Source organism: Eubalaena glacialis, chromosome 13 (genome assembly GCF_028564815.1).
Source record: "Eubalaena glacialis isolate mEubGla1 chromosome 13, mEubGla1.1.hap2.+ XY, whole genome shotgun sequence".
In the NCBI taxonomy this organism is placed as follows: domain Eukaryota; kingdom Metazoa; phylum Chordata; class Mammalia; order Artiodactyla; family Balaenidae; genus Eubalaena; species Eubalaena glacialis.
The window spans coordinates 42634924-42660558 of record NC_083728.1 but is presented as its reverse complement, the minus strand read 5'-3'; the positions used below and the strand labels follow the sequence as shown (position 1 = coordinate 42660558).

The window sequence follows — 25635 nt, the reverse complement described above, 5'->3', positions numbered from 1 at the left end:
AATTAAACTTCTGGTGTTCTCTAACCGTACCCTGTACCTCCGGTGCGCACTTTGCACCCCGCCCCTTACAAATCCTTTCTCTGCACAGCTACCAAAGTAACTGTCACCAGAACGTAAACCAGATCACGTCAGTCCCTGTTGAAAATGGCTTCCCATAACACTCAGAAAGAAATCCAAGCTCCCCATCCTGGTCCTATGACCACTGAGTCTCATACTCAAATGTGCATCCAAGTCTCTTAGAGGACTAGTTAAAACATACACTGCTGGGCCCATTCCCGGAGTTTCTGATTCATCTGTGAGATGGGCCTGAGAACCTGCATTTCTGATAAAGTTTTAGGTGCTGCTGTTGATGCTGGTTTGGGGACCACACTTTCAGAACTGCTGCTGTACGCGATGAGGCTTCTGCCTACTTCTAAGACTTCTGTTCATACCATGCCCCTGCTCACGATGCCCACCCCAGCCAGGATGCCAACAGCAGCCCTGGGAGTGGAGGACGGAGGAAGGAACAAAATGCATCCATTTGTTCATCCTCTTGGGTAGTTTACTATGTTTGTCAATTCTCTTTTTGCGCAGTTTATTTTTAACTAAAACTTATGTGATTTCTGTATATGCAAAATGCTTCCGGGGTACAACAGAACATACAATGATAAGTACCGTTCATTTCATGAAGAAGAACCACATAAGCACATCCATAAATTACCCCTTCTCTGACATTCTCTTTGCCAGCATCAGAGCCCACGCAGCTTCCTGGGCTGGAAATCCCAACCTTGTTTTACACTTCTTACTCTCCCTCACCTTCTACATCCACCAGGTTAGAAAATCCTCTAATTCATTTCCATCCTCCACCTCTCCTCTTATTTCTCATGTGTCTGAATGACTGTCTATCCAGCCATTCAATCTCACCTCTACGCCCCCAGACACAACTAATCAGCCAGACCCACTTTCCAGTCATATTCAGACCTCACTCTTTCCTGCTAAAAAATATCCATCGAAGGATCCCTAGAGCCTTCAGGATCTAGTGCTAGTGCTTGGGCTGGAAAGTAAAGCATTTATGGTGGGACACTGCTCATCTCTGCAGCTGCAGCTCCTGCCTTCACCACCTGCCCTCCTACCCAGCCAGACAAGCCACTCCCCCCATCCCACACCCATGCCCTTGCAGGAGCTCGGACTGTCCCCTCATCCTAGCTGTGCTTTGATCCGCTAATGGACTCACCCACCAAGACGCAGACTGAAGGGGGCTTGCTCTCTGAGGCCTCCTCGGTCAGTCCCCTGGACCCACTGCCCACCCTGGTCTCCTCACCCCACAAGGGGTACAATCCGCCACCTTCCTCATTGCAATGTGACTGTGGGAGGAAAGCACAGGGGTGAGGGTGGTAGGACATCTGGGGCCACATGCTAAGGGCCTGCAGTATCAAACCAAGACATCTGGACGTAATTTGGTGGACAATAAAGTGATATAACACATTTTTTGTTTTGTTTTAAATGTCCAGTTCTAGTAGGGACTGGAGCTTGAAGAAAGCAAGACTCATGGCCAGACAGTGAATAACTGAACTAATTATCCACCAGGCACACGTAGTAATATTGATAGTTTCCTTAGGATAACAACTCAGAAATGGAACTCCATTTAACTCATTTCCCTACTTTTCCTCCTCTCCCTTCCAAATGTGAAATCACATTATTTTTGGTTTTGTGATTGGCTTTAAATAATAGACAGAAGCCTCTATTTCATGCACCATCAACTAACTATCAACATTTCCTCCCACTGAGAATATTAAGCCTCTGGTTTTTCCTCTGTGTCTCCAACTAGTTCTCCTTTCCAAGATCTGTCTGTACCCTTACTTTGCACTGACAAAGTTAATAGATTTTTCATTCTGTTTTGTCAATAATAATTAAATATTTTGTTTACCATTAGGTTGACTCTAAACATCAAAAGACTAATAAATATGATCATAATTGTTGTCATTATGATGACGCTGTAAGTATTTTTCACTGTAAATACAAATAATGTGCTACAATTCAACTTTCTACTTTTTGAGTTGGATAGCCTAACTCTGTGGGTACAATTGAGTTTAAATCACCCAAAACTGGGAATGAGATAAAAAGATGGCTATGTATCCTTTCCACATTATACAGGAACACTAGCTAGAGACCCATCCAAGGATGATTTATTTCTCTAGAAGAATGCCCCTTTGTTTGACTTATTATTTACTGTAGTTTAGGGCCCAGATTTTCTGAAGTTAGCTAGATAAGTTACAGCCATTTTTTGTTCTATAAGGGATGCATGTGATTTGTGTCTGGTAGAAAAGACAACCTCAGGGGTTACGGTTTTATTACCCTCCAGGGCAGTAACTGGTTTTGTATCTAATTGACAAAGCTTTTTGCAGCTTTCCTCTCCTCTTTTCCTCCAGTGCTCTTACAACTAGACTTATCATCCTGCTGGTGTGCTCACTGAGGAGCTAAATAAATCTTTTAGTCAAAATACTTTCTATGAGGATGTGTTTTTAGTTTTTTGCAAATTACACTTGTTAAATTGTTTGCTTCACTGATGTGCAGCCTGGGGTATGTAGGGTGCCTGTGCCTTTTGGAGCTTCACTGAGTGCCCTACAGTTTGGTTTCAGAACTACCTTGGAAAGAGGCCAAATTCGGCCTGTCCCACTTGGCCTCACTTTAGCTTTTATTGATGCTGTACTTCCATATTCCTCTGGGATTGGCAACTACCATAACTGTTTCTGTTTTCCTGGCAGCAGTTGTGAGCACCAAGGGGCTCCATTTATGTGTGTGTGCAGGGGAGGCGTTTGGGGATGGCGAGTGGGGGGGGTGTTAGTAATAAAGACCAAGGCTTTGCCAGAAAAGGGCACTCCAACCCGGCAGCCTGCCTCAGATACAAAATCCCACAGGTGAGGAAAAGGGGCAGCCCAACCCAAGCTGGGATTTGGGATGTGGGGTGGGGGGGAGGGGAGTCAGCTATAAAACATTCAAATCTCTGCTCTGGCTGCCACTAAGAAGACATGGCTGATGAAACTGCAGACCCCAGTTAAGCAAACTGAGAGTTCTTTCTGCGTGCTGGGGAAAGAGGATGGTATTTTAAAATCTGGTTGTAATTTAAGCTAATTGTCTAGAAAACTGTGCTGTCCAATAAGAGAGCCACCAGCCACATGTTGCTATGTAAGTTTTAATTAAAATTAATTAAGATAAAACCTCAGTTCCTCAGTCTCACTGGCCACTTTTGTTGTTGTTGTTGTTTTGTTTGTTTGTTTTCCAAATGCCAAACTGAATTAATTTTGCTAAAGAGAAACTCTTGCACTCTAAGAAAAATAAGTGCAGGCTAGATTTTGTGCACAGGTGGGGGAAAAAGCCCTGAGATTACCAACTGTGCATCACAATCCTCTTCACATGTGGTAACAGGCAGCCCAGATACAGACCATGTCCATCACTGCAAAGTTCTGCTGGTGACCACTTCTCTAGAAGGACGACAGACCACTTTTTCTTTCAAGGGAGAAAGGTCTTTAAAATTTTTGTGTGTTTAAGTATATCCGTTGCCCTTCAAAGTTACGCAAAAGCAGAGGTCTCAGGAGAGTCTGGATGGGAGAGTTTCAGCTGGACAAGGAACCACACTGCTCAGGATGAGAAGGGACCAGAATTTCCCATTTTCCTCCTTGGTTTTTTTTTGTTTGTTTGTTTTTAATTGGAATAAGAGGCATATGGGAGAAAGGAAAAGGGGGTAGTAGAAAAGGATTCTGAGGGAGAGATCAAAAAAGAAAAGAAACAGCAACATGCTTCTTGGTGGAAGAGTGGGGCAAAAAAGAAGGCAATGAGAGAGACACCTGTTGCCCGGCTGACCTCTGAAATTTATTCCTCATGATATCTATTGTCTCCTATTGCATGCTGTAATTCTCCTCTGCTACCACCAAATTTTTAATAAAAGCCTATTTCACACAACATCCTTGTTCCTGAGGTTTGGTGATATAATGGGTTTAGGCAGAGAAATAAACTAGAGCAGGGAACAGTCCTGGGAACAGAGAGGTAAGAAGGCATTGAGGAGCTGAGTGATCACAAGGCAGCTGTAGGCACCTAGGAATTCTAGGAAAGGCTGGGGAGAGCCCTGAATAGCCAGGGGATGGGGTCTTCAGCCCTTTAATAAGGACATGAAAGGCAAGTCAGGATGCCAGTTGAGTTAGAGACATTTGGGCTGCATGTGTGTTAAAAAGCACTGCTGTTTCTCTCTGTGATAGAAAAATGTCTAAAGATTTTTACATCACTTGCTGTACCACTTAGGAAACGAAATATATTTTTCATGTAAGTAACTTAAAAGTCAAGTAAAGTTAGATAAAAACAGCTTTCAAAGTGGCAGGAGAATACAATCAGAGGCTACAATGCAGGCTGCAGTTCCTGAAATTCTGGGCCACCTCAAAAGAAATCCCTCAGCAGAAATAATAAAATAATGCCTAAATACAGTTGCACTAGTTGCATTTATTGGCAAAATAATACATATTTTTAAAACAGTGGCTAGTAAATACTATTTTTTTCTGACCTAGTGAATGCTCACCCACTGATTAAAACACTTCCCTGCCTTCTTTAAACCGATACGTAGAACACAATTTAATGTTTACCCGATCCTTCAGACCGTCATGATAATGTTAGTTGCCATATGGTGCTGAAGGCGTTTATGCCCCTTCACAAATGGTCCCTTTGCCGTGGCACTTTTGGGATGATCAGGTTGTGTTTTCTCTAATTCCTGTTCCTCCCACTTGCTGTCAGCTGTCATTTCTCCCTGCCGTTCATGCAAAAAACTGTAGAAACAAACCTTCTCTGCTTATATTTGGTGCCTTGAATATCTTAATGGCTGTGACTCCAAAGAACTAAATCTTACAGGATAGGGAAATACAGTTGAACCTTGAACAATGTAAGGTTTTAGGGCTGCTAACCCCAGTGCAGTTGAAAATCTGAATATAACTTTTACAGTCAACCCTCCATATCCGTGGTTCCACATCCGCTGATTCAGCCAACTGCGGATTGTGCGGTACTGTGGTAGGTATTTATTGAAAAAAATCCGTATAAAAGTGGACCATGCAGTTCAAACCTGTGTTGTTCAAAGGTCAACTGTAATAAGAACAACTGGCTACAGCCCCATTTGAAACACTATTTGGCTTTCTGGTTTGAAAATTAATAAAGGGAAACCTTACTAAAATGGAGTCAGGAGGCCAGAAGGAGGAGCTCTCACAAGGTACCACTGGACATCAACTATGGGAAGGATTGTCAGTTACAGACCCCAGAGAAGAATCATCAATAGGAAAGAATCATCAATTACAGGCCCCCAAAAGGAAAAGATGTGCATGGCATCTCCCACAAGATACTGACTAGCCCAGCAACTCAGCCCCTGAGTAACCTGCCAGCTCCCTGAACTCACACTCTTCTCCAATGGATTTTTGTTCAAAACAACCCCTCCTGACTCCCTCCTTTTTCTCTTTACAATAATGTTCCCCTCCTTTGTTCTTATGGACTTGTCTATGGCTTTTGCTATAGCTTGCTTGTCCCGAATTGCAACTCCTCTGCTATTCCTAAATAAACCCATTTTTGCTGATAAAATAACTTTTATTTTTAAGGTCAAGACCAGTTTGATATGTTTTATGAAGAGACATTATTTACTTTATGAAGCTAAAAATTTTTTGCTTATAATCCTAGTAAAATAGCACTTAAGAAAGTTGAAAGCTTAGCGAGATTGTATTTAATACTTGTTAAGATTTCTTTCCTTCTGGCTTTACCTCATTTTCAGAGGAACCTGGAAGAAAAGTAAATGCCTTTAGAAGTGCAAGTCATCAGTATTTTCTAAATATAAGTGAGTTATGATGATTAATAACCAAAAAAAATCATGAGAAATAAAAATGATTCAATGATGATAAACTTCCAGTTCATCAAATCACATTTCACTTCATCAAGAAAAAGTACTCTTTCTCTAATTGGTTTCTGCTTATATGACAGCAGAAGAGATACTCAGCCAGTGATTACATTTAATCTCTTCAAAATGACCTTCTCTGAGGAACTGGAAGCGAGGAAGTATTTTTTAATTATCCTATAGATTTTCAGAGCCTGGGAAACTGCCTCAGAAAACCGCAAATCTTTTGGGATACTCTAGCAGATTCAGGGAGAGATGTCACTCGCCAGCTTATAATGAAGGGCAATGGCCATCATCATGGTGGCGCTGGTACTCAACCTAGCCCTGACTTACCTGAGAGAAAAGGCTTGGAAATGCCTCTAAGTTAGCCCTTGGCCTTCTTCGCCAAGCTGTGTAAAGTGGACAAAAGTAGTCAAGTGCACTTTCTTTGCATTCGGCTTGAACTCTATCAAATTGTTGATATTGATAATTTTTAATTTAAAAGATGAAAATTTGATATGATTTACCCTAATATTTTGAATGTGTTGAAGTACAGATTTCCACACAGGTCTCAAGGACCTCTCACCATTTCAATTATCAAGACAATGAACAAACTATAATAAAACCAAACTGAGTTGGAATCAATTGTATCTAAAATCCCCCCCCCTTTTTTTTTAACAACATCTTTATTTGAGTATAATTGCTTTACAATGGTGTGTTAGTTTCCGCTTTATAACAAGGTGAATCAGTTATACATATATCCCCATATCTCCTCCCTCTTGCGTCTCCTTCCCATCCTCTCTATCCCACCCCTCTAGGTGGTCACAAAGCACCGAGCTGATCTCCCTGTGCTATGCAGCTGCTTCCCACTAGCTATCTATTTACATTTGGTAGTGTATATATGTCCATGCCACTCTCTCACTTCATCCCAGCTTACCCTTCCCCCTTCCCCTGTCCTCAATTCCATTCTCTACATCTGCGTCTTTATTCCTGTCCTCCCCCTAGGTTCTTCAGAACCATTTTTTTTTTTATTCCCTATATTTGTGTTAGCATACGGTATTTTTCTCTTTCTAACTTACTTCACTCTGTATGACAGACTCTAGGTCCATCCACCTCACTACAAATAACTCAATTTTGTTTCTTTTTATGGCTGAGTAATATTCCATTGTATATATGTGCCACATCTTCTTTATCCATTCATCTGTCGATGGACACTTAGGTTGCTTCCATGTCCTTTAAAATCCCTTTTGATACTAGATATTTACAGTGAATTTGGCAATTGTAGGCATTCTGCTAGTCCCTGGAGAGAAAAAGATAAGTAAAATATGGTCCTTGACCTCAAGAAACTCAGAGTATACTAGGAAAGACAAAAACATTAAATGAAATGTGAGTGCAGTGTAGTATGTGCAAGGGTAGTTCAGTGGTAGCACAAAGGAGTGATCAATTCTTATCAAATGGGTCAAGGAAGATATCAAAGAGTAAAGATTTCTCATCTGGGTTCTGAAGGATAAATAAGAGTTTTCCAGTCAAACAAGGAGGGATAAGTGCCTTTCAGGAAAAGGCAGCAGTAAGCACAAAGCATGAAATAGAATAGTTTATTGGGGGAATTTTAAGTGTATTCTTAGGGTTAAAGCAGAGAGTGTTTGTAGAAAACTGGTGGGAAATGAGGCTGTAGAATTAGGCAGGAGCCAAATCATGGAAGACCTTGTATTTCATTCTGATGAGTCACCTTTATCCTACAGGAGGGAGCCATGGAAGCATTTTAAATAGAGGAAGAAGAGGTTCTTATTTGTATTTTCAAGATTACTCTATGATGACAAGTATGGAAGAGGAAAAACAATTAGAAAAAAGACTAGAAGAACTGCTAAAGAGTTAACAGTGGTTGCCTCCAGGTGGTAGAAAATTGTTTTGTTTCTTCTTATAGCAGAATGCTGTTCTTTCAGGGAAGCAGTAAAGTTTCAGTAGTATAGATAGCTGTCACCACAATACTTTAACTCGATATGAAGAATACTGACCACATTTGGGTCCATCCTTTGCCTTTCTCAATTCTGTTTACACAAAATAACTATGGTATAAATCTAGAGGGTATTATGATACATATTTTGGAAAAACCAAGTCAACCAGTTAGTGAGTTGTGTCAGCCCATAGACCTCACGAAAAGGCCTGATGATCTGAACCCCTGGCAGGCCACCACGATGAGCCACACACATTCCACTGATTTTGAAAGGAACCAACTCTGACTCTGCATGAAGTCTGAACAAGTTTTGCATCTTACTTCGCCTTAGAGGCAACACAGTATCATCACACACCCCTCCAAAAGTCACCTCAAATTCAAGTAAACTCTAAGTAAAACAACACGTTAACAATCCAAAGGAGGCTTCCACTCTCCGTCCTAAACCTTCTGAACAGACTGATGGCCCCAAGCCCCTGGTTTCTAGAAAGTCTGGAGCCATTGTCACCTTGCAAGGGCACAAGCAATAAATAATAGAAGCAGAGGCGCACAAAGCTTTCGTCAAACTGATGTGTATAAATGAGACGAGCAAAGCACGTGACCAGCACAAAGTCCAATCACTACTACATTTATGACAAATAGAAAGTGTTATGAGGAAAGCCTGCCAGAAGCACATCATTAAGCAAAAACTATTACTCCGTGAAACTCATTTGTAAAACAAGCATAATAATGGCAACAATCTTATAAGGTTATTATAAGGAATTGAACAAATAATACACAGGAAGTGCTTAGAAAGTTGTCTGGCACACAGTAAGCACATAATAATTTATAGTATCATCATTATTATTATATCTGGCACAGGGAGAGTGCTCAGTAAATTATAGTATCATTATCATTATTATTGTATCTCATAACTTTGACTCTTTCCAACTATTCCAACTTATAAATCTCCAGGATGTTCTTACTTATGTCAAAGACTATTTACTCAATACTGTGATTAAAATGAAATAATTATAAGAATGTTTTGAGAGAAACGATTAATAACACTTCTTTACCTCTTCATATCTGTCAAAAACTGCTCCTTCTTGCAAAAACGAAGGAACTTCCTTCTGCCAATTAAATTCATAAGGTTTGGCCATGATTATATTTAAGACCTGAAAATGAAAAAGGGTATCTCATTAGTGAACACAATTAAAAAACAAGTGAAGATCAAAGGTTAATCATTTGATATTTACGTGTTTGCAAAAGCTTTTCTTCATACACATGGACTAAGTCCATAAATTGTCTTTTTTTTTCTTCTTCCCTTCATCTGACCCTGAATTCCCTTCTCCTGGTTGTATGGTGATCATTTGGTGATTGTTTGGGAAGCTTCCCCCTTCCTCTTCAAATCCTATAAAATAATTATGTATATATAAAATCTGATGTCATCAGATAAAAGAAAGAAACCACACACCTAAATCTACATATAGCAGAGGACTGCTGCAAAGAGCGAGAGGTTCTACAAGCCTCCACTACAAGATGAGCTCATGGCCAGGGGGAGTCGACAGGTGATGGGGCTGTAGAATCAAGCAGGAGTAGCTGTAAGTTTTATTTCTCTTGGTCCTCTCTTTAGCCCTCTCTCACCCCCTCCTCTCTTGGGCCATGCAGCGAACAACAGAATGTCTGCTTTGCAGCATAGGCAGTGAGTATGACATTGAAGGGAGACTGGCATTGTCCAGAGTGGCTGCCTACACTTAGGAAGAACTGGGTGTTCCTTTTACCCACCCTTCTTAGCATCCTGCACCATGGTGTGCATGCAATAGCTGTAAACAGGGCATCTTAAATGAAAAGGATCACCAATTAGAATCACCAGATATTTGAGCAATGCAAAGAACATGGAAGGCAGACACCAAACACAGTAAATAGAAGAACTTACACCCAAGAAAATAGAGTTAACAGGACAAACAGAATCTGACTTTGACTTAAGGATGGCTGATATCCTCAGAGGGAGGAAAGAGTGCATTCTCGTCCCAAAACACAATTAACTACAGATTCTAGAAATTTTAAAAAGATTGTTATAGTCAAACTCCTAATAAATAGGTGACCTGCACTGTAGAGAGAATTCATATGAAGTGCTGAGCCAAGGAATTCTCACAGAATACAACACAAAAAGAAACAGAAAGCATGACTGAAAAATTTAGAGAGATGGAAAATGGAAACAGAAGATTCAAAAACCACCTTATAGAAGGATGTCTTCTATTAGAAGGAGAGAAAGTAAAGCCAATGGAAAGATGGGAACAATTAAAGGAATAGTAGAACATTTCTGAAATCTGTATATTTGTGCTCTCAGTGTGAAAAAATCCAGCAATGCAGTAGGTATAAACGGGGGAAAAAGATACACACGCCTAAACATTCCTTGATGTGAGTAAGAACAAACAATATGAAGAGAAGTTACAAAATTTCTCAGAGATGCATAGAGAGAAGACAATTTATAATTGAATGGCAATCAGCATGGAATCAGGCACACCATCAGAGTATTACACATGAGAAGACAGCAGAGCAATAACTGCAAAGTTTTGAGGGAAAGTAACTATGGACTAGAAACTCTGTGACCAATGGAATAATGGTTTAATTGTTAGGAGAAGATATATTTACAGATTTTCAAGGTATCAAAAAGGTTTAATAACCTACTCTGAAAGAGTTAATGTATTATATATTCTGTCAAGAAGAAAAAGAAATATAGAAAAATATGAGATATGGGAAGTAAGGTTGGAAGGAAGGAAGGAAGGAAGGGGAAAGGAAGGAGAAAGGAAGGAAGAAAGGAAGGAAGAAAGAAAGGAAGAAAGAAAGAAGAAAAAAGTATAAAAAAGAGAAAAATTTTACTCTTAAGTCTTACGTATTATACAAAAAGAAAAAACTGAAAAGAAAAAGATATAGAAATTACAATCTAGCATCCAAATTCCAGATTATATCAACACAGGTAGGTGCTGGAGGGAAGGAAATATGGAACAAAGGGAGGTAAAAAACATTTTAGGGAGTGCAATATAGGTAGTTAAAACTCTAGATATTGGCAGAAAAATAGAAGATCAATTATGAGTGTTAAAAATTTAAGAAATTTCCTAATAGAAAATTTTAAATGGAAAGTATAACTTGCAAATAAATGAGGGAAGAAATAGAACGAAGAAATGTGAGCCTCCTTTAAAAAGGAAACAGATAAAAGATGCGGGAAGGGAGGGGAAAAAACGAAGAACACACAATAACTGGAAAACACGAAGTAAAATGACAATATATTACTAACTATAATAAATATGAATTGGCTAAATCCACTTATAAAAGACAGAGGCTGTCAAATTAGGCAACATTATAGTTGTTTACCAGAAATATTTATAAAATAAAAACTATATAGGAAGTTTGAAAATGAAGGGATGAAAAGAAGAGATAACAGGCACACGCTGGGAAAGGAACAGATGTAACACTAATAATATTAGACAAAATAGACATCAAGGAAAAAAGCAAGAGACAGTGATAAGTCATATTAAGAGAAGGGGTGATCAAAATTATTTAAGTCATTAATATTAGATATGTGACCACACAGCATCAAAACATAGATTGAAAAATTGAAAATACAAAGAGAAACAGGCAAAGTCACAAACATATTAGGAGATAATGATTCTCAGAAATTAATGGAAGAATATTGAGGATTTGAAAATCACACAAATTTAACCAAAACAATTTAAATGACTCAAGTTAACATAATTTAAATATATTACTTAATGAGTTTAGCCCCCCCACACACACATATATCTTTCCTTCATTCTCTCTTTGTACCCAGCTTCCCCAAACACATAAAACAATCTCAAAATCTGATCATGATTAGGCCACAGAGAAAATCTCAGTACTTTTCAAGAGTCAGAAATTACAGTGGCCATGCTTACTGACCATGACTAGGCCAACTTATAAATCAACGACAGAGAGTGTGTAAAACCTACACACATAGGAATTAAACATAAACATACACATTTCTAAATAATTCTTGACTTGAGCAGAATAGTCAAAGCAGAAATTATAAACTTCTTAGAAACGAAAGATGGGAGTACTATATATACACTAAAACCTAACCCCAAATAGTAAAACAATGACTGGTAAAAGTTAATTATTTTCTGAATATGCATTTATTAGATAAAATTTGGCAGGTGTTGGGGAGAGAGACAGAGAGAGAGTTGGGGTAGGAAGGAAGATGAGAAGGAACCATAAACTCACAATATCCATGATGAAAGGTGGAGTGTAATTACAGAGAGAAGGTGAACACCATAAGAGATACTATGTATAACTTTAACCAAAATATTTGAAAACTTAAAGTGGATGTTTTTCAAAGTTAAAATAAATTTGGCTCAACAAATGAGCAGAATGCTTAAACAGACCAGTGATCTTGGGAGAAATTGAAAAAATAGTAAAAGATTAGGCCCAGATGGTTTTACAGGTGAGTTCTACCAAATCTTCTAGGAAAAGGTAAATCCTGTGTACCTACATTTTTCTAGGACATAAAAAAATAAAATAAAATAATAAAATAAAATAAAGTTACTACCCAACTCATTTCACAAGTCCCTTATCAGACCCTGACAACGACACCACAAAGGGTTAATAAGAAACCAACCAACCAACCAACCAACCCTAGAGCTTATTCTCACAGAGAAAAACCTCTGGTAAAATATAAACCAATCTATTCCAGAAAGTTACTGAAAGAATAATTTGGGATGTTTCCACACTGAAAACAATCAATGTGATTCACTAAGGAGCAAAATCTAATACATGCACACATTACAAGATGATGTGAAGCTGAACGTGAAAAGTCTCTAACACATACCATTACATGAAAACCACATTTTTGCAGCAAGCCATGTAATGATATGGAATAGGAACAGTGTGACACCATTTACCTAAATACACAGCCACAGAATGACATGAACAGTGTAGTAAAAACACACACACACACAAGGCAAAACTATATATTTTTCTAGGTAAATATTCGTACATATAAATAAATTATTAAAATGTTTGGAAAGAACCTTGCAAATTTATGACTCTGCTTACTTCTGGGGAGGGAACAAAGCTTGGGGTTGAAAGTCAAGATATCTTTCATGTTATCTCTGTCCTGGACTTTTTTATTACGGGAATATATTCCTGCATTCATGTGCTGCTTGTGTAAATAAAAAAGAATGCAAATTTCAAAAGGGAAAAAAAAAAGTTGAAATCACACAGATAGGCAGACGCATGAATCTTTAGTCCCAAATAATCTAAAGCAGACGAAGAGCACATTAGGTCACGTTTCAAGATAGCTTCTTCACAATGGCAACCATTGGTGTTTGAAGGAGGAACTCATCCAATATTTATTACTGACCAGGCTAAAAACTGATGAAAGCATGAAGGGCATCCTAACCAGCCCAGACTAAGGCAGGAAGCAGCCCTCCATTCATCAGTACCAAGGCCTCCCATGGAAAGCCAAGGCAGACAAGCCATGCCAGTGGGAGAAGAGAGTCCATCCATGAGTAGGCTGGTCCATGTCTCAATCTCCCACAATGGCTGTGACTGGGTCTCTCCCTCTCTCTCTCTGCTTCTCTGTTCCTCTTCGTCTACCTCTCTCTGTGTCTTTCCATGCCCATTTCTCAGTGTCCACACACACAGCCCCTCCACCCAAGGCAGTGTCAAAGCAAGCTTCTAGTGCAATGATGTGCATTCCTGCCTTCTATGTCGTAAAACAGGTCTGCAGAGAAAAACGGACCTGCAGACCCCCCTCAGGCTGTCATGGACGTGTTGTTCAGTTATCTATAATAAGATAAGTCAACTACAGGGACCTAAGTGTTAGCATTAAAGAAGGATGAAGAAACAACATGGTGGCTTCCCCGGTGGGCGAAACACTTCTCCTCTGCAGGCCTTTATGTGTTCTATGATCTTTCCACTCCTGCCAACCATCCCTTTCAATATTTCCTTTGGTTTTATTTTAAAGGGAATAGCAACAAGGGGCTTGCGATATGAAATGCTCATACCAAAAATGAAATTAAAAGACAGCTTATATCAACTTGTATCATCTTTCATTGATTTAACTCCGGTTCTCCCAGGATCTTTTCAGTAAAAGGACACACGGCAGACGTCCTCAGTACATGATGTTTCTCCAATTTCACTACTATCCTTATTACTAAAATATTCATGTCTACCTTGGGTACTAATTTCATCATAATGGTCTAATTATGTGAAGGATGTTGGTGGGGGTAATGCAAAGAGGAGGGTAATTGTGATCTTAATCTCTAAAGAGGTTGACAGTGGAGGTAGGAGCTCATCTCACTGCTTACTTTTCCTGAGCTCTGGATTTCTGAACAAGTTAAGTGGCATTTCAGAAAAATGACATTGGAGTATCCTGAATTTTCCCAATTTTAAACAGGATTGGGGGGAGGGGGACTGCTCCTTGAACTGTTTCGGAAACTTCCTCAGGTCTGGCATTAGGGGCAGCGGCTGACTTATTTTATGTAGATGGTACAACTATGACCTGCAGATCAGAAAACACTGGCCCAGCCAGTCATGTTTAATAGCAGTTTGATCCAGGTAATTGATTATTAAATGGGAATAAATGAGGTATGTGTCACAATCCAACTGACTCCAGAAAAAGTTAAAGGGACAAATAGTTACTTCTTTTAAAAGTCAGGGAGCGGGGAACTGGCCACTCTTTTTGCAATGATCTCAAAGCTCCACCCACAGCTAACTGATAAAAAACCAAAAAGCAAACAAAAAACAAAACGCTTTCACTGCCATGCCAAAGTCTCCTCTCCTCAAATTCTCTGGCTGGCCTTCTAAGGTCTCATTTACAAGATACTTCATGGTTCAGTTGTCTCCTGGAAGAACATTACCTCACCCCACAGAGCCCACAGGCAAGGGTCCTTCTTAAGTAACATGGGAAGTAAAGGAGAATTTACACAAAGAATAGATATAGAACTCGGTACCTTTTCCAGGGTAAACACCTTGAGCGACTACAGGAGGGAGGCCAGTGGGCTTTTAAATAGTCTCATTGTTTCTAAATTCTTACGCAACTGGAATGGATTAGCTGTTACATTGGCTACAGAGGAAAAACTCCCAGGGTTGCAGGGAGGGGACGAGAGAGAGGGGGAGTCCCTAGAAAACCTTGTTTCAGAGCAAGTGGCAAAAAGCTCCTTCTAAAGATGATGAGGGACTGAAAGCGTTAGTGCGGAGGACCACCAGGGAGCTCAGGTCGGCTGTGGGGATCCAAATACTCAAGGAGGATGTGCCCATCACCCAAGAAGATGGCTTTCCATCCACTCACCCATTCAGTTGGGGTGAACCGAGGAAGGGCAGCTCTTTGTTTGCTGGTCTGCTCTGTCCGGCATCTTTAGATCTGCTGTCTGGTCTCCCTGGCTAGAGGGTTGTCTTCAAAGCTTACCAGGCTACCTATCCCAGATATGCTAGCTCAATTATGGAGTCAACTCTTCTCCCCAGGACAGTTGGGTCAAAACTTTGGCAAATAATTTTTTGTTTCTGGACCTATGCCTCATGTGCTGGTAGAGAGCAGACAGGGGGATGTACACGAGATCAGGTATATTTAAGGTTCTGGGTATTGCAGGCTGAATCACGGCCCCCAAAAGATACCTATATCCTAATATCTGAAACCTATAAGCATTACCTTATATGGCAAAAAAGGACTTTGCAGACGTGATTAAGTTAAGGATCTTGAAGATGGAGAGATTCTCTTGGATCTTCCCAGGAGACCCTAAATACTATCACAAGTGTCCTTATAAAAGGGAGGCAGGGGGAGATTTGACACAGATGAAAGGGGAGGCAATGTGACCACTGAGGCAGAGATTGGAGTGATGCAGCCACAAGTCAAGGAGTGTTGGCAGTCACCAGAAGCTGGAAGAGGCAAGGCACGGATTCTTCTCTCCAGCCTGGAGGACATGTGGTCTTGCAGACACCTTGATTTCAGACTTCTGGCCTCCAGAACTATGAGAGAATAAACTTCCGCTGCTTTCAGCCACTAGTTTGTGGTAACTTTTTTAACAGCAGCTCAAGGAAACAAATACAGTGGGCCCACTGAAGCTGGGCATAGCAAGTTGCCAAATCAATCTGAAAAGGAGAAGGGACAGCTCTGCCTTCAGGGATGGGCATTCAACATGTGTTTGTTCAACTGAATCGAAGAAAGACAGAAAGAAAAGTAGAATAGAATGTCATCTAGAAATGAACTCAGATAACTCCTGTCCTTCTATTCCAATGCCCCTTTGAAAAGTAATTTCTATAGTATATCTTTCCCCTGGATCCAAATGCCATTTAACAGTTTTGCACCTCAGCAATAAATACGAACTTTAAATAAACCCTGCAGCTTCCCCCAAGCCAACCAAGACATTCTCTACTTTTTGTTTCTATTTGTGAACAAATGAATTCGTTTGAAAAAGTGCTTGCTTCCACTTGACAACATACAGCTCTCAAGTAAACAAACAGGCACCATGGCTCAATTATGGATTTTCTTAAGTGAAACTTTTACCTTTTACCTTCCACCTTACAACAAAAAAGTTCCATAAAGAATCAATCCCTTCCCTATCCAACCATATAAATCCCATTAAACCAAATAACTCATGGCCTTAAATGACCCCATGTTGAGAACAACCAACATTTTTTCCCAGAACACAGAGGGTTGGGATAAAAATTCCACTGACGAAAAGTCAATTAGTTGACTCCATCAAGCACATTTCAACGTCCTCCTCCTCAATCTTTAAATAAGGTAATCCTTATATTTCTAAAAACAGAAGTACAGCTACAGCAGATCACCCAGAGCCTTTAAATAAATGGCTTTACTTCAAGTAAGAATTTAATTTGACACTGATATATTGCATCATTAATGACAATTTCTCCATTTGCTAAAAATAACTCCATTTTTATCAAGCCATTAAATAACCTTTTTAGAAAGCATATAAAGGGTACAGGACTAAGAAAATGATAATAGGCAATGTCCAGGGTTGGAGGTAAGGGCATTCTTGTATAGTTTGATGAAAAAGAATTTTGCAATACATTTCTATAGCCTTGAAAATGTATACAAAATCTATGTACAAAGATACTTTCTCACTGCTGTGCTGTTTATGGGAGAAAAAAGTCATCTTTATATGAGCAACAGTAAGCAATTGGTTACATATACGATAGTATTTAAATATTCTGTGCCCATTAAAAATAATGCTTTCAATGAATAGTTCTTTGCTGAACAAGAGCAAATTTAGAACAGTTTCTAAAAATATTCACAACTCTTGTCAAGCAAGTACAAATGCTCTCAATATATTATTAAGCAAGTAAAAAAGCTGGTTACAAAATTGTTTGCAAGTATGATCCAAATTTTTATGTGTTATGTACACGTTCCTTACACACACACAAGCACACGCACATACTTTTTAATAGAGGAAAAAGACAAGAAAAATATACACCAAAATATTGTACAAACAGTAGTTACATTGTGGTGACATAATTTTAGGTGACTTTTATTTTTTTAATACTTTCTGTATTTTAACATATTTACAGTGACTATAATTTTTATATTCAACAAAAATGTTGTTGAAAGTAAAGAGAAGATGACATTAAAATTATTTTTTTCACTTAAGTCAATTTTTATGTCCATGTTTTCCACCAGAATTCCTGGCAAGAACAAATACCAGGAAGAGACTAATACATAAAGCTCTAAAATGTTCTTTTCCTTTCAAGATTTAAAATCTTGACTGTACATCAGGAGCCTCACACACAGTAGTTATAACTGATTCGTAGGAAGGAGTTACTTAATAATACCGACTAAAACGTGGGTATTAACTCTGAAACTTCTAGCATACTTATATTTAGAAATAAAACAGATTATGGTGGTGCTGGATTTAGTCTTTAAGGAATTCTGAACTAAAGAAACCTAAGGCCTTTGCCATGATTCATCTATTAAATTCATCATAAATACATAATAAGTATATTTATTTATAAATAAAGCACCACTTGATTCAAAATAATTTCCTGGAGTTTATAAAAGACACAAATTAAATAGGAATAAAATAAAAACAACAAACATCTACTCTTTGACTCTATCTCCCCTGGTCAACATTAATCATACTTAAGAGGTAAGCATAATATTCTTAAAATTTAATAATTATAAAATAGATGAATAAAAATATTAAAATGAATTGCCTTTATAAATTTATTAGGTATAGTTATGATTATATTACAGGGTTCATTATATCAGAATTTTACAAAACATGTCTAAAAGATGCTTGACTATCCAGGATATTTAGGATCAGCTTCATTTGAAGATAATGAATAACTGTTAACATATAATTCAGTCTGTAATGACCAGTTTTTAAAGAAACTGGAATATGATGAAGTATATAGTTTCCCAAGAAAAGAACTGATTTGTTTCAAAACATTGTTTGGTTGTTCGTGTCCGCCTGCAGCAATTCCCTTGGAAATGACTTCTGGGTATACATGGCAGCCCTCCAAGATCCTCTTGAGCCAGTTAAGTGGCTGAAATTGTGTTAAAAGTAATTGTCTATGACTATGGTTCTCTGACCTGATAGTGCCTTGTTATTCACCTCTTCCCTCTCAGTTAAGTTTCTCTGAAGGACTCAGGTAGAGACCCAGGTTTAGGGACCAATATTGGTGAAGGAGGATTCCGTGTCAGATGTTCAGAGCAGCAAGTATGAAGCTTTCTGAGGTTCAATTTCCTCAATATTTAGTAAGTCCTTGGCTTAACAGTATTATGGGGAGAGACCTTCAAGATGGCAGAAGAGTAAGACGTGGAGATCACCTTCCTCCCCACAAATACATCAGAAATACATCTACATGTGGAACAACTCCTACAGAACACCTACTGAACGCTGGCAGAAGACCTCAGACCTCCCAAAAGGCAAGAAACTCCCCCACGTACCTGGGAAAGGCAAAAGAAAAAAGAAAAAACAGAGACAAAAGAATAGGGATGGGACCTTCACCTCTGGGAGGAAGCTGTGAATGAGGAAAGGTTTCCACACACTAGGAAGGCCCTTCGCGGGCGGAGACAGGGGGTGGCAGAGGGGGGAAGCTTCGGAGCCACAGGGGAGAGCGCAGCAACAGGGGTGTGGAGGGCAAAGCAGACAGATTCCCGTACAGAGGATCAGAGCCAACCAGCACTCACCAGCCTGAGAGGCTTGTCGGCTCACTGGGAACTGAGGCTCGGGCTTCGGAGATCGGATCCCAGGGAGAGGACTGGGGTTGGCTGTGTGAACACAGCCTGAAGGGGGCTGGTGCGCCACAGCTAGCCGGGAGGGAGTTCAGGAAAAGGTCTGGAGCTGCCGAAGAGACAAGAGACCATTGTTTCGCGGTGCCTGAGGAGAGAGGGTTCAGAGCACTGCCTAAACGAGCTCCAGAGTCGGGCGTGAGCCGTGGCTAACAGCGTGGACACCAGAGACGGGCACGAGACGCTAAGGCTGCTGCTGCAGCCACCAAGAAGCCTGTGTGCAAGCACAGGTCACTATCCACACCTCCCCTCCTGGGAGCCTGGGCAGCCTGCCACTGCCAGGGCCCTGTGATCCACGGACAACTTCCCTGGGAGAACACACGGCACACCTCAGGCTGCTGCAACGTTACGCCGGCCTCTGCTGCTGCAGGCTCGCCCCACATTCCGTACCCCTCCCTCCCCTAGACCTGAGTGAGCCAGAGCCCCTTAATCAGCTGATACTTTAACCCTGTCCTGTCTGAGCGAAGAACAGACACCCTCAGGCAACCTACAGGCAGAGGCGGGGCCAAATCCAAAGATGAACCCCAGGAGCTGTGAGAACAAAGAAGAGAAAGGGAAATCTCTCCCAGCAGCCTCAGGAGCAGTGGATTAAATCTCAACAATCAAATTGATGTACCTTGTATCTGTGGAATACCTGAATAGACAACACATAATCCCAAAACTGAGGCGGTGGGCTTTGGGAGCAACTATATATATATATATATATATATATATATATATATATATATATATATATATATTTTGTTGTTTTCCTTTTTCTCTTTTTGTGAGTGTGTATTTATATGCTTCTTTGTGTGATTTTGTCTGTATAGCTTTGCTTTTACATTTGTCCTAGGGTTCTGTCTGTCCGTGTTTTTTGTTTGTTTTGTTTTTGTTTTTTTTTAGTAATTAGCACTTCTTATCATTGGTGGATTTGTTTTTTGGTTTGGTTGCTCTCTTCTTTCTTTCTTTTTTTTTTCTTTTTTTATTACTTTAAATTTTTTTTATTTTTAATAATAATTGTTTATTTTTTATTTTAATAACTTTATTTTATTTACTTATTTATTTTCATTACAGGAAAACAATCTGTAAAAAATACAAATACATGCAGGCTAAACAATACACTACTTAATAACCAAGAGACCACTGAAGAAATAAAAGAGGAAATCAAAAAATACCTAGAAACAAATGACAATGAAAGCACGACAACCCAAAACCTATGGGATGCAGCAAAACCAGTTCTAAGATGGAAGTTTATAGCAATACAATCCTACCTCAAGAAACAAGAAACATCTCAAATAAACAACCTAACCTTACCCCTAAAGCAATTAGAGAAAGAAGAACAAAAAAACCCCACAAAGTTAGCAGAGGAAAGAAATCATAAAGATCAGATCAGAAATAAATGAAAAGGAAATGAAGGAAACAGTAGCAAAGATCAATAAAACTAAAAGCTGGTTCTCTGAGAAGATAAACAAAATTGATAAACCATTAGCCAGACTCATCAAGAAAAAAGGGAGAAGACTCAAATCAATAGAATTAGAAATGAAAAAGGAGAAGTAACAACTGACACTGCAAAAATACAAAGGATCACGAGAGATTACTACAAGCAGCTCTATGCCAATAAAATCGGCAACCTGGAAGAAATGGACAAATTCTTAGAAAAGAACAACCTTCCGAGACTGAAGCAGGAAGAAACAGAAAATATAAACAGACCAATCACAAGCACTGAAATTGAGACTGTGATTAAAAATTTTCCAACAAACAAAAGTCCAGGAATAGATGGTTTCACAGGTGAATTCTATCAAACATTTAGAGAAGAGCTAACACCTATACTTCTCAAACTCTTCCAAAATATAGCAGAGGGAGTAACACTCCAAAACTCATTCTACGAGACCACCATCACCCTGATGCCAAAACCAGACAAAGATGTCACAAAGAAAGAAAACTATAGGTCAATATCACTGATGAATGTAGATGCAAAAATCCTCAACAAAATACTAGCAAAAAGAATCCAACAGCACATTAAAAGGATCATACACCATGATCAAGTGGGCTTTATGTGAGGAATGCAAAGATTCTTCAATATATACAAATCAATCAATGTGATACACCATATTAATAAATTGAAGGATAAAAACCATATGATCATCTCAATAGATGCAGACAAAGCTTTCGACAAAATTCAACACCCATTTACGAAAAAAACCCTCCAGAAAGTAGGCATAGAGGGAACTTACCTCAACACAATAAAGGCCTCAACATAATAAAGGCCATAATAAAGGCCAAACCCACAGCCAACATCGTTCTCAATGGTGAAAAACTGAAACCATTTCCACTAAGATCAGGAACAAGACAAGGTTGCCCACTCTCACCACTATAATTCAACATAGTTTTGGAAGTTTTAGCCACAGCAATCAGAGAAGGAAAAGAAATAAAAGGAATCCAAATCGGAAAAGAAGAAGTAAAGCTGTCACTCTTTGCAGATGACATGATGCAATACGTACAGAATCCTAAAGACTCTACCAGAAAACTACTAGAACTAAACAATGAATTTGGTAAAGTAGCAGGATACAAAATTAATGCACAGAAATCTCTTGCATTCCTATACATTAATGATGAAAAATCTGAAAGAGAAATTAAGGAAACATTCCCATTTACCACTGCAACAAAAAGAATAAAATACCTAGGAATAAACCTACCCAAGGAGACAAGAGACCTGTATGCAGAAAACTGTAAGACATGATGAAAGAAATTAAAGACAATACAAACAGATGGAGAGATATACCATGTTCTTGGATTGGAAGAATCAACATTGTGAAAATGACTCTACTACCCAAAGCAATCTACAGATTCAATGCAATCCCTATCAAACTACCAATGGCATTTTTCACAGAACTAGAACAAAAAATTTCACAATATGTATGGAAACACAAAGGACTCCGAATAGCCAAAGCAATCTTGAGAAAGAGAAATGGAGCTGGACGAATGAGGCTCCCTGACTTCAGACTATACTACAAAGCTACAGTAATCAAGACAGTATGGTACTGGCACAAAAACAGAAATATAGATCAACGGAAGAGGATAGAAAGCCCAGTGATAAACCCACACACATATGGTCACCTTATTTTTGATAAAGGAGGCAAGAATATACAATGGAGAAAAGATAGCCTCTTCAATAAGTGGTGCTGGGAAAACTGGACAGCTACATGTAAAAGAATGAAATTAGAACACTCCCTAACACCATACACAAAAATAAACTCAAAATGGATTAGAGAACTAAATGTAAGGCCAGACACTATAAAACTCTTAGAGGAAAAAATGGGCAGGACACTCTATGACAAAAATCACAGCAAGATCCTTTTTGACCCACCTCCTAATTTAAGGGAAATAAAAACAAAAATAAACAAGTGGGACCTAATGAAAATAAAAGCTTTTGCATAGCAAAGGAAAATATAAACAAGATGAAAAGACAACCCTCAGAATGGGAGAAAATATTTGCAAATGAAGCAACTGACAAAGGCTTAATGTCCAAACTTTACAAGCAGCTCATGTAACTCAATATCAAAAAACCAAACAACCCAATCCAAAAATGGGCAGAAGACCTAAATAGACATTTCTCCAAAGAAGATATACAGATTGCCCAGAAACACATGAAAGAATGCTCAACATCACTACTCATTAGAGAAATGCAAATCAAAAGTACATTGAGGTATCATCTCACACCAGTCAGAATGGCCATCATCAAAAAATCTAGAAACAATAAATGCTGGAGAGGGTGTCGAGAAAAGGGAACCCTCTTGCACCATTGGTGGGAATGTAAATTGATACAGCCACTATGGAGAACAGTATGGAGGTTTCTTAAAAAACTAAAAATAGAACTACTATAAGATGCAGGAGCCCCACTACTGGGCATATACCCTGAGAAAACCATAATACAAGAAGAGTCATGTACCAAAATGTTCATTGCAGCTCTATTTACAATAGCCAGGACATGGAAGCAACCTAAGTGTCCATCAAGCGATGAATGGATAAAGATGTGGCACATATATACAATGGCATATTACTCAGCCATAAAAAGAAACAAAGTTGAGTTATTTATAGTGAGGTGGATGGACCTAGAGTCTATCATACAGAATGAAGTAAATCAGGAAGAGAAAAACAAATACCATATGCTAACACATATATATGGAATCTAAAAAAAAAAAAAAGGGTTCTGAAGAACCTAGGGGCAGGACAGGAATAAAGGTGCAGATGTAGAGAATGGACTTGAGGACATGGGGAGGGGGAGGGGGAAGGGTAAGATGGGACGAAGTGAGAGAGTGGCATGGACTTATATATACTACCAATTGTAAAATAGATAGCTAGTGAGAAGCACCTGCATAGCACAGGGAGATCAGTTCTGCTCTTTGTGACCACCTAGAGGGGTGGCATAGGGAGGGTGGGAGGGAGACGCAGAGGGAGGAGATATGGGGATATATATATATATATATGTATAGGTGATTCACTTTGTTATAAAGCAGAAACTAACACACCATTGTAAAGCAATTATACTCCAATAAAGATGTTTAAAAAAATGTGTTATGTATGATCTTTCAGAAATATAAGATATCATTTATACATTAATGATTTTTGTGGTATTGAATTACAGACATGACTGCTAAAAATAAAAATTTGTTTGATAGGATGCAAGATAAATCAGCCTTTAGGATATGAAAAATATATATAGAATGTGTTTCCTGGGGAGAGGAATATATAATTCAACTGTTTCTTCTCTGACTTAATGGAATAACAAACCTGTCGTAGAAAGAATTTTTTTGTAAACACATAAAAATTCTGCAAAGTAAAGACATCTTATTTCTTTTATGCTTCTGATATAAGGTACCTTTGTTTTACTGACTAAGGGAGTACAGCAAACAGCAGAAGGTACTTTATTACTACTGAGTACTTAAGGTAAACAGAGTTAACCTCAAGAGCCCTGATAAATACTACAGTACTGAGAAATAAGACAATTATTCAAACTTGTGATACGTGTAAACAAATGACTGGATATTTTCCCCCTCTTTCAAGAGCAGAATTTGTTACTGTTTTCAAGACCAGAACTAACAGAATATATGGTGGAGGTGTACAGTTTACCATGGATAGAAACAACTTCCTGCTGAGTAGTGGGTGTGAGCCTCACACAATAATATTTGGGGAAAGTTCAGCCCTTCTCACTTCCACATAAGCATTCTGATAAGGTCTGGAGAAACAGGTAACAAAATGGCAACATGACAGATTAAGTACAGTTTTAAGTGGAGGTCACAAATAGATTATAGAAATAACTCTGTCTTGGATCTTGATTCATGGTGTTGTTAATTGACCAGCTAAGACAGAAGTCTGGGGCTTTGTCCTTGAAGAGCCCAGGGGTCCAGAGTGGGAACTAAGACCATGGGGGCTTGAGTTGACCTCTCCTTCAGCCTTAGTTTCTTCTCAACCGGAACACCCTTTGAGCTATTGATGGTAAGATCTGGATAGCCAAGCTGGGGACTCAAGTCTTCTGGGGACTCAAGCCAGGAGCATAAGGCAAAGATCAGAGATGGTGTAGGCCCCATGAGCTTGCCTTTGATCAGTGGTTCTCAAAGCATGGTACCCAAACAGCAAACCTCATCTGGAACTTTTTACAAATGCAGAAATCTCAGACCCCACCCAGATCTTCTGAATCAGAAAATCAGTTGGGAGGGCGGGGCTCAAATATCTATGGTTAATCCAAGTGGCCAGGTTCACTACCATCTTCACTATAGGAGGAACTCTGGGGAGGCCAGCCTCGTTTGCTATTATTTTTAGTGTCCAGCACAGCATACAGGGGGCACTCAGTAAACACTGCATGACTGAAAGAATGAATATCTTATTCTGGGGAGGAACTCCCAACCAAGCCGAAAAACAACCAAGGCAGAGGACAATAAACACTTCTCCTGTTATCCAAATGCACGTGTTGGTACCCTTTTTGTATGTACCTGCTTTCTCCTCCAGGATCTTGAAATGCTGTTCCCACTCTCTTGTTCCCAACTCATACCATGCTGACCCCCTGCTGCCTGGCTGGGACCCAGCCTGAGAACAAGTTTCCATATTCACCTCGTTCTGTAGCCTGGTGGGGCCCATACATGACTTTTGGGCTGTACATCCCAACCTCCCATCTGCTGTGTCCCACCCTTAGCTCAGACCTCTGACCACCGATTCCCCATGAGGGCTGCTCAGATTGGCTTCTGGGTCCTCCAACGTGGGACCACGCCCTGGGCATGTACTCATGGGGTGCGGGGTTTTCTTATCTACGGAGACTCCCTCTTTAGAGAAGGCCTCCTGGGCTGTTCATAAGGTCTTCTCTCTGGTGCCCAGCCCTCCATATTTTGCCTTTCATTTGTCCTGGGACTGGCAAATTATTATCTGCTACAATTATTAGGCAAAACATCACAAACATGAATCACATGTATCAAGGGAGAAGAAAGCTCTCTTTAGAGGCCTGATTTTGCCTTAATTATCTGCGTATTTCAAAGGAAAGATTTTTATTTTATCTTCACTTGAATAATCTAT

At 39.3% G+C, this 25635-nt stretch overlaps 1 protein-coding gene across 1 annotated transcript in view; it reads right to left on the bottom strand.

Annotated features, from left to right (window-relative positions):
• The window catches only part of PLCB4 (phospholipase C beta 4), a 172980-nt gene extending 153976 nt beyond the window's left edge, over window positions 1–19004 (bottom strand). Inside the window, exons 1-2 of the mRNA XM_061210021.1 lie at window positions 18988–19004; window positions 8879–8977 (exon numbers count right to left, since the gene is read on the bottom strand). Coding sequence (XP_061066004.1) covers window positions 8879–8962 — 84 coding nt within the window. The 5' untranslated portion in view covers window positions 8963–8977; window positions 18988–19004. The remainder of the gene's footprint in view (window positions 1–8878; window positions 8978–18987) is intronic.
• Between the last annotated feature and the right edge of the window lie 6631 nt (window positions 19005–25635).